The sequence below is a fragment of the Fukomys damarensis genome, unplaced genomic scaffold (genome assembly GCF_012274545.1).
Source record: "Fukomys damarensis isolate Sample0158 unplaced genomic scaffold, DMR_v1.0_HiC HiC_scaffold_39, whole genome shotgun sequence".
Lineage (NCBI taxonomy): Eukaryota > Metazoa > Chordata > Mammalia > Rodentia > Bathyergidae > Fukomys > Fukomys damarensis.
In genome coordinates, this window is record NW_022900951.1 from 79,614,651 (window position 1) to 79,629,374 (window position 14,724).

The 14,724-nt window shown below is 36.5% G+C and overlaps 1 protein-coding gene across 4 annotated transcripts; it reads left to right on the plus strand.

The window, feature by feature from the left end:
• The first annotated feature begins 7,544 nt into the window (after window positions 1–7,544).
• Armcx5 (armadillo repeat containing X-linked 5) lies at window positions 7,545–11,938 on the plus strand. 4 transcript variants are annotated; one of them, XM_010618788.3, is made up of 4 exons: window positions 7,545–7,896; window positions 8,638–8,735; window positions 9,379–9,457; window positions 9,746–11,938. In XM_010618788.3, the coding sequence occupies exon 4, from the start codon at window positions 10,011–10,013 to the stop codon at window positions 11,715–11,717; it is 1,707 nt and encodes a 568-aa protein (XP_010617090.1). In that variant the 5' UTR covers window positions 7,545–7,896; window positions 8,638–8,735; window positions 9,379–9,457; window positions 9,746–10,010; the 3' UTR covers window positions 11,718–11,938. The 4 variants fall into 4 exon arrangements, with proteins under 4 accessions (XP_010617090.1, XP_010617089.1, XP_010617092.1 ...); XM_010618787.3 differs by lacking the exon at window positions 8,638–8,735; XM_010618790.3 differs by lacking the exon at window positions 8,638–8,735 and having other exon boundaries at window positions 7,881–7,927.
• The last annotated feature ends 2,786 nt before the right edge of the window (window positions 11,939–14,724 follow it).

Genomic DNA, 14,724 nt, shown 5'->3' on the forward strand with positions numbered 1-14,724 from the left:
AGTCTTATACAGAAAATGTTTAGCTGCGCAGAGGATATATTTTCTTTCATTAAATATTCTTGGAAAATCATTTACAGGTATATATGGAATTTTGAAAAAGGACTATTAATATAATACTTTTTGAGATGAGTTAGGGTGGGAATCTGTTTTAAATAGGCTAATTTTCAAGTTGAATACAACTTTGTGTTTTGTTCATTTGTCGTTTAATACAAAACCGGAAAAAAGTGCGAAAGCATTTGGCACATCATTACCAATACTTTTCATACTCATTAAATTTTACTATATTCGAATTGTGCAAAAATGTATGTTATCATAGTAGAATGGCATTATTTTAAGCAGTTAAAAAACTGAGAATCTTTAATTTAGAAAATGAAGTCTGAATAAGGCAATTGCATTTTAAAAACATATAAATATACATGATTGATGAAGGAGATGTGACTTTCATTGTCTATAAGTCTTAAAACTCATAATTAAATATATCTCCAATAAAAATATTTATTTATATAATTGAAGTCATGCCTGCTAAGGAGTATGTTTTAATTTTTATAAACAGTAATACATCATAAAAGACCACGTCAGCCTTGTGTAATTAAGAAGCATGAATGAATTTGGTTGGTATTCACTGTTTAGCTCATGTTTACACACTCTGTGCTCTCATTTCCCCTGAAGGAATCACCTTTCAAGTAATCCTTGCAGTGGTGTTTAAAGGTTACTTTAATCACAGAGTTCCTTGGATTTTTCCTTTTGCACTTAATTGTTTTTAATAACATGATGGTATATTTTTCTCTATTTCTTCTTGCTGAGGGCTTTTAAGCCACAAGTTATTCAGGTCAAATGTTACAAATGTTCCTGTTGCCATCCTTCTGTGAATACCAAAATTTTTGTATCATTTAGCATTGCATTGATTCTGTTATGATTTTGGTGTTAGATCATAAACCTTTTCCTCCAATAGTGAGGGTTTTGAAAACTATTTTTTAAATTATTGATGGAATTTAATATTTTTTCATAATCTGCATCTAAACAAATTTGCGTCATGGCATCATCTTTCAAAAATTTATTCCCATTAAAATATGCTTTAAGGTACCCAATTACTTTGCCATTAGCCATATGGTGTGTTTGTAAGTTTAATTTACTTTCACAATAAACTTCTACGTAGTGAAAAATACCCAGCAATAACTGAGGAATAAGGAACAAATGATATAAGACATAGAAAACAAACACTGAAATGACAGAAAAATCACTTCATTATTAGTAATTATTTTAAATACAAATAGAATAAACTATCCAATTTAAAAAAACATTGGAAGAATTGATAAAATAATGTTATCCAACTGTATGCAATCTAGAAGGGATTCACTTTTGACACACAAAAAAACAAATAGCTTGATTATGAAGTAAGGGAAAAGGTGTTCCATGAAATAATAACCAACAGAGTGCTGGGAAGCTACAGTGATGGTAACCAAAATTAAAATTAACTAAAAAATTTTTATATGATAATAAAATAAATAGTATACTTATTAAATTTAAATGCACCAAGAAAATATAATGATTATAAGCAGATGCACACGTAACAACAGAGATTAAACATATGTGTAGGAAAAGCTGATAAAGGGAGAAAAAGTGTACAATCAGTTTCAAAATTCAGTCAATTCAATCTCATACTTTGATTTATGGATAAAATAATTAGATAATCAATAAGGAAGCAGAACTGAAACAATACTGTTATAAATAGAGTAAATTAAATAAACACATGTATAACACTGCCCTAAACACCAGAATACATATTCTTCTCAAGAGCATATGAAATACACTCCAAGATAAAAGTATGTTAAACCACAGAAAAAAATCTCAATAACTATACAACTAAAATACTACAAAACACCTTTCCCCAAAAAACAGGTGAATCTAGAAATCAATAACATAAAATGGGAAAATTCACAAAAATTGAAAATTTAAAAACACATTAATAAACAACCAATGGATCCCAGCAAAAGTCACAATACTGATTAGAAAATATTTTGAAATGAATAAAAACAAAAACATAATATACCAAATTTATGAGAAAAATCTAAGAGAGTACTCAGAGCTGGATGCATAGCTCTGCACATAAAATGTACAGTTATACATTTTTTTTGGTTTTTGGAGACAGGGTCTCACTATGTAGCTGAGACTGACCTGAAACTCACTATGTAGCCCAGGCTGGTCTCGAATTCACAGCAATCCTCCTGCCTCAGCCTCCCTAGTGCTGGGATTACAGGCGTGTGCCACCACGCCCGGCCAGTTATACACTTTTAAATAAGCATAATAAACGGAAAACTACCAGGAGGGAGATAATAAAGATTATATCCGAAGTAAAAGAAGACTAAAAAAAACCTCAATGAAACAAAAAGCTGTGTCTTTGAAAAGAGCATCAGTATCGGTATACCTTTGGTTCAGCTGGCCAGTAAGGGAATTCAAATTACTAAAATCAGAAATAAAATTGGGGGCAGTAAACTGACCTGACAACAATGAAAATTATTATGAGAAATTATTTACAACTTGTACCAAAGATTAGATGATTTATATGTAATAGAAAGATTTCTAGTAATACAAAGGCAGGAGTAGAACTTTGTGGAGGATGGGGGGGGTCAAAAGAATGTTTTTGAAATGGAAGAAATAACAGGATGTCTTATGCTACTGGAAAGTTAACTGTTTACAGTAAAATAAGTATAACGGACTATTATTATGTAAATATAAATGTGTACATATGCATGTGTGTATATGTACATACATTGGCATTGATAAAAATCTAGAAGGATACATACTGAAATGTTAAGTGCATTTATCAGGTAGAGTAAAAATGTTTCTTATAATTACTTGTTTTTCTAGGATTATGAAAATATAGTCTTTCTCAGAATATTTAAAAGGAAAATAATTAAATAGAAAATATACTAAATCATTTTTTAAAAGTAACATTCCTAAAGCAACATATAAATTGGTTTAGAAAAGTCTGATAAAACAACTATCTCACTGCTCTGTGTTCACTGATGGAAGGGCCGAAATCTGGGACACGCCCCCTAAAAAAATAAAGCTATCTAAGGAATTGAAAGTTTATTCCCCCTAATCCTTATTTTTAATGACTACTTACTCATCTCATTGGGTGATTCATGAGTATCAAGAAAGAAACACCAAATATTCAAATACATCCTACTAAATGAAAAGCAAATGTATTTTTAAGGGTAATGAAAAAGGAGATTGAGGCGGGACAAAAGCCGGTTGAGCAAGTAGGTGTGGCCTGTAGTCATGGAGACCCAGAACACAACATCCGGGATTACTGTACAGTTCCCAATCCCTATACTTGGGACCAATCATAGAGCTATCTTCAATTCCTCGTCTTTGTCTGGCAGAAACCATGTGGGACTTAAAAAGGACAGCTTAAATCTGAAGCTAGGGCAGGTGCTTTTCCGATACAAGCGCCCCAAATGTCTTTATTTACATGAAAGAGAAGCAATCTAGGAACTCAAGATAGAAAAGACCCCTACCATTATCTTCATGGCCACTGTAATCCTTTTGAGAAGCCTGCTCTCTTTCTCTTTTCTATTTTCAGTAAAGTAAACCCTTGCTACATTTTCTTCATGTCTTGTCCAATTCTTTGTTCAAGACACCAAGAACCTGGAAAAAATCTCTACAGGACTCCAAAATTGGTAACAATAATAGTAGTATTTATTAATGAATATATCTAGTAAACTAGACTGTAAATTATACAAGCAAAATGAGTGACGAAGGGACTCTGAAACCCGTCCTTCACTTCTAGAGGATAAGTCATCTACCCTCATTAATGTAATTTCAAAATTGGAAAGATCTCTAAACCAACCAGAAGGCCTTTCTCATTGTCTTCTGCTAACATGGCAAGGCTTAAAGTTGACTGATGAGTTAGAGCATTTCTAGGAACACACAGTGTAAATTTTTTAAATCCCATGATTCTACGACTTATTTTAATTAAATTAATATTTATTTTAAATTTAATACAAACATGATGTTTAAAATTAAAAATAATGAAAATTCATACAATAAAAGTTTTTAAATCTCCTCATCTTTATCTGTCTGTCAATAGGTTACTTTCCAAAAAAGACAAGCTGTGTTACGTTACTTGTTGATACTAGAGACACTCTACATAGACATATATGTAATAATATACGTTTTAAAGCAAGTTTCGCATACTAAAACTTCATTCTGCACCTTTTCTTTAATTAAAAATGTATTTTGGAGATCACTCCACATCAATGTACAGATATGTCGATAGAGCTATTCTTTTTGTTTTGTTTTCTCTTATAGCCTTTATTTTATTTATTTTTATTTTGGGGGGAGTGCCAGGGATGGGATCAAACTCGAACCCTTGTGCTTACGAGGTGGGCAGCGTAACCACTGAGCCAAATCCCTGGCCCCATAGCCTTTATTTTAAATTGATACTTGAGAACAGTACATTACCTTTCATAGCAGTGCCTCCTGGTCTGAAAATACCACATTTAGTATCACATTTCTGAATGCAATGATTTAAAATAACTCAAAATGAACATTAAGGCATACAAACATATTTTAAGTCTACTCTTATTTGATAAGGATCAATTTTTACTTATATTCAAATAAATGGATGCAAGACCTGGCATGTAAAGGTACAAGATCCCAGTAATGAATGTAACTGTACTGTCTACCTAGAATGTACCAATAAATTCAATTAAAACAAAACAAAACAAAACAAAAAAACACAAATAAATGGAATATTGCCACACAACTGAAGCTGCTGTAAAAAGATTACAGATGCTCCATTGGTCATTGAAACTTCCATTTCTCTAAAAGCATAAACTTACATGATCTTAATTTTATAAATTTGTGCTGAGAAATGCGTAAATAATAAGTAACGATCAAAATAAAGTGTTTTATTTGTAAATTGTGTACAGAATACACTTTGCTCTACAACAAGGAGATGGGAAAGAAGAGCCATCACCTCTCAACCAATGCTGTCCACTTTCCTGCTGGAGATGACCATCTTTGTCTGAATCAAGTGTACAACTCAGCTTGGATTTCCTAAGGTGGAAGGAAGAATTTGTAGCTAAATCAAAAATACTCCTGCACTGTTATAGTTGGCCAAATGTTTTTGAATCCTACTAATTCACAATCTTTCAAAAATTTCTGGTAGAATTTTATAATAAAATTCTATAATTTTATGTAGCCATTTCACAATTTCTTCAGGTTGAAATACTTAAAACTCATTTTTCTTGATAGTTATGCCTTTGTTTTTCATTACAAAATTATTCTTTTTAATAGTATTGCATGGAGATCTATCATAATTTATTTAATCAACCCTCTACTGATGAATATCTACTTTAACAATACCATTTACTACTAGAAAAATCTTCAATGAATATTCATTTATACACCATATTTTACAAGGTAGAAATTTTTTTTTTTAGGATGGATTCTTGAAGTTCAATTGCTGATCAATGGCTATGTGTGTTTGTAGCTTCATAAATATTTGCAAGTAACCTTCTTGGAGGCTGTACCATTTTATATTCTCTCTAATAATGCCCATGACTGCCAATTTTTTAGCCCTTTAAAAAATATAATTTATCAAATTTTTGTTCATTGCCAATCTGATAATATTATACTTGTAATTTGGATGCTATTATTAGTGAGATTAAAGTTTGTAATCATATATCTAAGAAACATGAGTGTGTCTATTTTTTGAAATGTCTTCATACATTTGCCTATATTTCCATTGGATTATATGCCCATTGGTCTTTCTATTAGTGCTTTGCTGTATATTAAGGAACTTAATAAGGCATAATGGTAAACATAAATAGAAGGCAGTAAAAGGAAAGAATAGCCACTAATACTGAATCCAAATTATATATATTCCCCCAAATATTCACTACAATGTAGGATATTAAGATAGCCTAGGCTTCTTTCAAAAACGTTGTTTCTTAAAAATGTCTATTAATACATGTTTACAGTACATAATGATTACAATCACTATGGAGAATTGGTACATGTACATAACATTGATCAATTCTTTTTCCAAAACATAGTTTTAAAAATCTGTGTTCCTAGAGCCAGGCCTTGTGGCCTACTTCTATAATCTTAGCACTCAGGAGGCTGAGGCTGGAGGATTGCCAAGTATTCAAGGCCAGCCTTGGCTACAGAGTGATTTCAATCCCAGCCTGAAATACACAGCAAGACTCGGTCTCAACAAAAACCAAAAAAAATCCTTGACTCCTTCCTCTATTGAAAAGCTGTGCAGAGAGCATTTCCTCTGTGGGATTATCTGAGCTAAACCCTAAGGTTACAGGCATCAAAGACAAAGACACCTAGAGATTGTAATTGGGCTGCAAACAGTAAAGTGTATCATAGAATTTTTAGGTCTCATGGCCCCTCACCTCCTTCAACCACAGATCCCTTTATCTGTGTGTTGAGAATACAGTGGTGGAAGACTGTAAAAGAGACCCTTCCTTGTTGAATCTTGCAGTCTAATCCAAACCATTTACCACTTGGGAGATTCAAAACATATATATGAAAGTAACATAGTTACAATGTCAGGCAGAAAGTTAGTCATTAGTAGACTGGGGTGGTACTTGAAAAGCAAAGATCATTACCTATAGAGAGGATCCACACAGGCTTGTGGTTTGAAACTTAGCTCATGAAAAAGTAGCAACCTCTAAATATGTTGATAAGGTCCAGGGCCCATACAAAGCTCAGACTACTGATAGGGCATTGGAAAAACTCCAAGGTCTCAAAATAAATGGATATATTACTCAAGGAGTAAACAGAGACCTACTTGGTACATATAGCTCATTTTACACTTACAAGAATAATAGTTAGGGGTCACTATAGGGGTAGAGAAATAGGTAGAATACTGTACTCCTACCTGCTGCTTATTAATAGCATGATTTGTGTTTTCTCCTTAAAGAGACAGAGACTTAAAAATCGGTTTTGCTACAAAGCATGACTTTTCATTTGTAAAAACGCTTGGAGGGGTGGTTTGAAGGACTTCTTTCATGGAGAGAAAGAAAAGTTTGTGGAATAGGTTAGAAATTATACTCCTATCTCAGTTTTTCCCCCTCTACCTTTTTACCTTGAGTCCCTCCCTTAACCCGCCCATTCCGGTGAGCTTCAGACAGGTGATTTTTGTATACACAAAGATGGCTTATATTCGTCCTCCCTGTCTGGCCAGAGCTGGAAGCCTATATACATTTCTGTTCTGAAAGAAATTATAGTGTGTGTGTGTGTGTGTGTGTGTGTGTGTGTGAGAGAGAGAGAGAGAGAGAGAGAGAGAGAGAGAGAGAGAGAGAGAGAGAGAGAGAGAGAGAGAGAGAGAGAGAGAGGGAGAGGGAGAGACGGGGCTAACACAGAACTTAATATCATGGGGTCTGTCTTCCTCTCTCCACTCAGTTACTGTTTTTCCTAGGTCTGAATCCAGCCCGAGGCGTTTTAGGCTGTCTCCCAAACCGAGTGGGCGGGTCTGAGTCAAGTGCTTGCCCAACGAGGCTCTAAGATTGGTATCACTCCGCTTCCCTAAACCGGATCGCTTTTAAACTACACTCTAGCTCCTCCTGGTGCTGATTTCCGTACGGGAGACCTGGCTGAATTTAATCTGCAGAGCAAGATGTAGCTCTTGATTAGTCACTGTATGCGGGTTCCTGAGGAGCCCTGGGAACTGGAAAGAGAAGACAATACTAAAAAGTGAAGATAGTTCGCCATTCACGGCCCTTAACTAATCATAAATCCTAGGTGCCGACCCAACTCACAAACATGGTCGCCGCCATTGTCTCAGGTCCTTGTGCCTGACTGTACGTCCCTCCTGCTTGGCACGTCACCCCTTGACGAGGAAGAAAGAAAATTGCCTCTGAGCAAGCAGAGAAGGTCAGTGAGAAGACGGTCGATGCTGGAGGGTGTGAGTGTGGATATCAGGGATGAGGGCGGGATATGTGACCTGGTCTGGGGAGATGGGCGGGGAAAGGGACTAGGGTAAAATTGACCTGTCGCTGAATTCCAGAAACTCGCCCCACTTCCGACCTTGTTTGGAAAGAGAAAGGGGTAGTGCCGGCTTCCAGTGGGGAAATGGCAGACTATGTAAGAGGGGATGCTGCTACTGATGAAGACAGTAGCCTGAGGGATCTGAGAGGGAGGGTACATTAAGAAACTATAAATGTGTGATAATCAAGGACCTGAAATTAAAGAAGTTTCATGTCCTGGTTACTACTCTATTAATAGCCACGTCTCTCAGGGTCTTTTCATTTGATTTCTCGGTGTGTATCCTGCGTTTATCTATGTAGGTAAGTGTCTAAGTTTATAGCAGTCCACGTTTCTGTAACGATCTGTAAGTTGTAGACCCCAAGGAAAGAGGAGAAAAAAATATTGGCCTGTTTTCTGTATCCTACGCAGTGCTTAAAGATAGTTGATGACCACATCTAGAGCAGATTGAGATGTAGAATTTTCTGTCAGCTTTCCAGACATGTCCTCACCTACCCTATTAAATTGCAAAAATTAATAGGCATTGGGAGAGGAGAAGGAAATGTTAAGATATTTGGAAATATTTTGTTGTTTTAGCTTCCATGATTTGTTTGGTATTTCATTCTTACTAACACCACTATTACCTCGCAGTGATGTTTGAGTTGGCTCTGCACTGAAATTGTCAGACTTTGAGAATGGAACAGAGGGAGATTTGGGAGTTTGGGAAGAGAGGAAGTAGAAAATATTTGGTAAGCAGCTACCTTTATTTAGAAAGCATCTATGCCTAGGCACTGGTCTTCACTAAGGATTTAGTGTCCGTGGTCTCCTGTGCCTACACTTATCTCTGTGTTTGTGAGTCTCCGTGGGTAGATCTGTCCTTATGTTTATAGAACTGTTCCTTGTTGTGAAGGTTTATAAAATAACCCATCCCGAAGCTAGGAAATAATGGAAAAAAAATGCCCTGAATTTGCTAATGTTGGTGTGAGTGTACAAAGACAGGGATGACTAAGGCAGAGAATTCCCACTCTTCTGTTTTATCAGCTTAACAATGACTTCTGTGTGCTGTCCTGATGATTCATTGGGGAGAATCGGTACAGTATGGGGATACAGAATGTGAAGACCTTCCTTTCCCACTCTCTACTTTCTTATTTTGCTCTCCTGCTTCACTGTAATCTAATTGTGAACTAGGGAAGTACCTGATAATCATTGAAGAGGAAAATAGTGAGTTATAGGGAGGAAGAGGGACTGCTCTGAAGCAGGTAAATGGGGAGAGGAACCAAGAGGGGGGAGACACTAGGAAAACCGTATCTTGAAAGGCAAAAATAAGGGTTAGGACCAAAGTCTCCCTACCAAGAGGTCAGTTTTCATATCCTCCTGTTTATTTTTCCATAGGTCTGCTTGTAGGTGTGCTGTAGGGCTTGTCACCATTGGAAGCAAGGAAAGGAGAAGAAAATACTTCAAATCAATACAGGTTGGTATGAGTGTGGAAACTGTCTGGGTTCCAGCAGGGTCAATCGCCAGTCTAGGTATTCCTAGGCTTTCACTCCCATGCACCTTCCCTACCCTTTATGCTCTTTTTATTGCCTAGAAAGGAGATTGGTAGTACTTAGACTGTAGAATATGGGTGAAATGAATTTGGTAATTATCTGCATCTCCTACACAACATTGAATTTCATATTTCCCTATTTCTCTGCTAATCAGCATGAGGAGAAAAAAATTGGAAGAAACTTAAAGCCCCATTTCCTTCTTCTATTCCTAGGTCCAACTTCAGTGGCAGATCTGGTGGCCTTGGAGTGGCTGAAGATCACCACCCTCACAAGGCTGCACCCAGACACAGCCATACTTCTTTACCTTGAATGTACTTCCTCAGCATGTTGTCCATACCACCAGAACCTGTAGTTGGAAAGGCAGCTGAGTGACTACTGGACTTTGTATGAAAATATTAATTTGGGACATACCTTCAGTGAAGGCCTGCCTGCACAGGGATAGGGGAACATTATCTGGTGTTGTTTTTAACTTGGACCATGATTAACTCTAGGGCTACAGAGCAAGCTAGAGTAGAGGTTGGGGATGGTCTAAAAGCTGAAATCAGTAGCCCTGAAAATGCAAGAACAAGGGATGAGCCTCAAGCCATGGCACTGGTTGAGGCAGAGCCAAAAGCAGAAATAGTGACCAAGGACAAATTTGGGGATGGAATAATGGCCATGACACAAACAGTGACCTACACTGAACCTGTGACTGGGACAAGGGAAGTAAACAAAATGGAAACCATGACTGATACTAGAGTCATGGATGAAACTAAGCCAGAACTCCTTGAAGAGCTTGCTATAGTGCCCCAAACCAGGTCAAAGGCCTTACCCATGTCTAGGTTCAATGCTATAACTAAGGCTACTGTGAGGGCTGCTTCTGCCAGTGAGGCAAGTTCCAGGTCCTGTGCCACAGCAGATAATAAGGCCAATATTGTGTCCAGATATGAGATAAAGGAAGAGATCAGCATCAAGCCCATGCCTAGGAACAAAGTTGGCATTGGAATCAAGTCCACTGATGAAGATGAAGAAAATATCTGCTCCTGGTTCTGGATTGGAGAAGAGCCTAGTGTAGGGTCCTGGTTTTGGCCTAAAGAAGAAATCCCTCTTCAAATTTATAAGTCCCCACCTAAGATCCAGGAAAGGCCCAAGCCCACACACAAATCGAAACTTACTATAAAACAAAAAGCAACAGCCTGGTCAAGGGCTAGATACATTGTCCTAGTCCCAATTGAGGGAGAAGAACAACCCTTGCCTCCAGAAGGAAACTGGACCCTGGTTACAACCTTGATTGAAACTCCTCTGGGAATTCGGCCTCTGACCAAGATCCCACCGTATAATGGGCCTTATTTCCAAACTTTAGCAGAGATCAAAAAACAGATTAGGCAGAGGGAAAAGTATGGGCCTCATCCAAGGGCCTGCCTCTGCAAATCACATTGCTTTAGCCTAGAGCCTAAAGAGTTTGATAAACTTGTTGCCCTACTGAAGTTAACTAAGGATCCTTTCGTTCATGAAATCGCTACAATGATAATGGGAATCAGTCCTGCTTATCCATTTACCCAAGATATAATTCATGATGTTGGTATTATAGATATGATTGAAAACTTGATCAATAATCCCGATGTTGATGAAGACTCTGGAGCTTTTGATGTGGTTGATGATAGCTCTGAGTCTTCTGAAGAACCAAAAATGGGTGAGTCATATATACAAACAATTTGTAAGAACATAATGTATTGTAGTTTGAACTCCCCTGTGCAACTGGCCGGGATAAAATTATTAGTGCACCTGAGTGTGAAATTTAAGAATCACCACTTGATTGTCAGTTATATTCCAGATTTCCTCACATTGCTAAACAATGGAAATGTCAAAACCAAGTTTTATATTTTAAAAGTATTTTTGTGTTTGTCTAAAAATCAAGCCAACATAAGAGAACTAATCAGTGCTGAAGTACTGTCATCACTGGTTGCACCCTTTGACAAGAGTGAGTCAAAGGGCCTTATTCTTAGTATCGTTGAAATTTTTGAGAATATAAATTTCCAATTCAAAAAAAGAGCAAAGCTGTTTACCAAGGAACACTTCACTAAATCTGAACTTATTTCCATATTCCAGGAAGCAAAAGGGGTCGGTCAGAAACTCCATAACTTAGCAGAGCACAGTGATTTCGAGGTGAGAGATAAAGTTATACGACTACTACTCAAACTTTGAGTAGTTGTGTGTTCTCAGAGCCTTTCATGATGCCAATACATATTATAATATAAATACTTACATTTCTGTGTTGATTCAATGAGCCAATTTTATGAGTACCAAATAATCTTGAAAGCTTGAACATTTGTCAATTTTTATTGTGTTATATAACATAAATCAAGATATTTTTAATGTTTCTGCAACGTGACCTGATAATCATGCTGTTCATCCTAAGTAAACTGTATTTCTGCGCTTTATATTGATATGTGTATTCTTCAAGATTTTATTTACATGTTAATAAAGTTGCATGCTGAAACTGATGAAAATTTTGTCCTAGTTCTTCAGTTGAATGTAGTCAGGTGGATAAAGCACAAACAACAAAAAAGATGCAGAAGAGCACTGTTTGTATGGGTTTTTCTGTAGGGGGTGCAAACAAAACAAGTTCACCTTGGCAAATTCTTTAGTTTGAACTTGTTCAAACTGTAAGCAAGAAAACCAGATTGTATTACTAGCTTTTCATAGGTTCCATCTGATAGAGTTTCAATGCCAAGAGCAGTATCTGGGCAGTTCAGGGGAAGTGGTAAGGACAAGATGCGGGAGGAAAGAGACAGCTGCTTTCATCCGTGAGTCCCAGAACTCATACTTAGCACTTTACATAGGATGTCTTCCCTGGTTGCCTTGAAGCTTTTCAATTCCTAACAAGATTCCTTTATATCACCATCATTCAATAAAGCCAAGGAGGAAGTGTAGTTCGGAAGGAATCCAGCCCTGTTGTGTCTTCTCCTGTATACAGAGGTACGAGATTTACTCCTTCCTCTGAGGTTGCCTTTCTGCTACAGTCCTGAGCTTCAGAGGAGGGTCTGGGTAGCCACCTACTGAAATTATGTCATAGATAGTCCCATATGTCTTACCTTGGTGACTGTTAACACTCATTCTTGCTTTTGTTTTCTGTCCAATGCTTTGTATTTAGTGACTTGTACCTATTTGTGATGGCAGTCTCTTGCTTGGGCTGATCCTTCTTGGACAGAGCACAGCTCTAAGAGTGAAATGGTGACATGATACCAAAGTCCTATGGGAGTGTGTAGTTGGGAAGAAATAAGTTCCCCTAATTTCACTACCATATTGATTTGCACAATATACAGAGTTGAAGGCATGATATCTATATGTATCTCCTTAGCTTATGTTTATGATTAACAAAAGCTAGGTTCTTGGCAGGGGTTTATGGCATAGCATGACAGAATAAAAATTAGGATCACCTCTGCCTCTTCTACCAACAAACTGCTTTGCTGTTATTATTCTTTTTAATTTACTGCCCAGCATAGGGAGTAATAGATATTAGGATTAGTGTAGAAATGCTGATCTTTCTGATGGCTATCCTCTCTTGCTTAACTTCATGCATTTGGGGGAAGGCCTAGCCTGAAAAATGTCAACATAGTGGAATAGTGGAATATATATCCCTGGTTGTAACAGCTACCACAAGTTTAATATCTGCTTTGTTTTGAGTTTTGTTTGAGACAGGGTCTTGATTTATAGTTCAAGCTGGCTTTTAACTGACTATGTAGCCCAGGCTAGTCTTGAACTTGCATCACTCCTCCCTCAGCCTTCCAAGTGCTGGGATTACTGGCATATGCTACTGTGCCTGGCTTCTAAGTTTAATTTCTATTAAGGTGTGAACCTGTTTTTATCTAGGAGTTAAAATAAAGGACAATTGGCCACACTTCTATTAAGAGGGGGAAAAAAAAGTTAAGTTTGTTTTTGGTTTTTGTTTGTTTTGCAAAGTGCAGCTTCAATTTAGGTGATTTTTTAAGTTCTTTATAACCTGCTTTTAATCCACAGAGCTCTCCTGGTTTATAATACCAGCAGTGGGTACTGCTCTCAGTATTGGAGATATTCCCAGTACAGTCAGACCAGATCCTTTGGAAATATTGTATCTCAGATGCCCTGTGGAGAACACAATTTATGGCTATGGAATTTCTAATATCAGCTAAAGCAAAGGGTGAGTTGGAATGTGTGTGTACTTGCATTAAGATGTTCATGGTCTTTCCTTGAGTGGCAATTGTGACAGGCAGAATCATCTCTAAAATTGTTCCTGAGATGTCATCTATTGATGTATGCTTAGTTTCCTTCCATCCTTTGGCCATATGAATAATGGTGCAATGAGTATTGGAATACACCTATTTGTTTGAGTCCCTAATTTCAATTCTTTTGGGTATATACCTAGAAATGGAATTGCTGGGCTACAAGATAATTATATATTTATCTTTTTGAGAAATTGCCAAAACATTTACCACAATAGCCACACCATTTTACATCATCATGTACAACTGTTTCAGTTTATGCACATACTCACCAACACCTGTTTACTTTCCATTTTTTGTACTACTTTCTTAACTGAACTATAAAGACTATACATATTAATGGGGTACCATGCAATATTTTGATACACATATATACTTTTTAATCTTCAAGTCAGGTTAACATATCCATCGTCCTAAACATTTATTATTTCTTTATGCGAAAAGCTTTCAAAATCCTTTCTTCCGGCTTTTTGAAATGTACAGCATACAATTGTTATCTGTAGTAATCCCTCTATACAGTATAGTACACCAGAACTTCTTACTCCTATCTAACTGAAACTTAAAATCTATTTCTCCATCCCTGGCTTGGCTATGGTAATCACCATTCTTCTCAACTTCTATGACATCAACTTTTTCAGATTGTGTATGTGAGTGAGATTATGTGATACTTATCTTTTTCTGTCTGGTTTATTTCACTAAACATAACAATACATGGTTCAGGATTTTATTCTTTTATTCTTTTTTATGGCTGAATAGTATTCCATCATGAATATGGACTACATTTTCTTTATCCATTTATCAGTTGATGGTTATTTTGAATAGTGATGCAATGAAAACAAAGGTACAGATGTCTCTTTGACATACTTATTTCATTTTCATTGACTATATACCCATAGAGAGATTGCTGGATCATGTGGTATTTCTACTTTTTTTTTTTTTTTTTTTTTTTT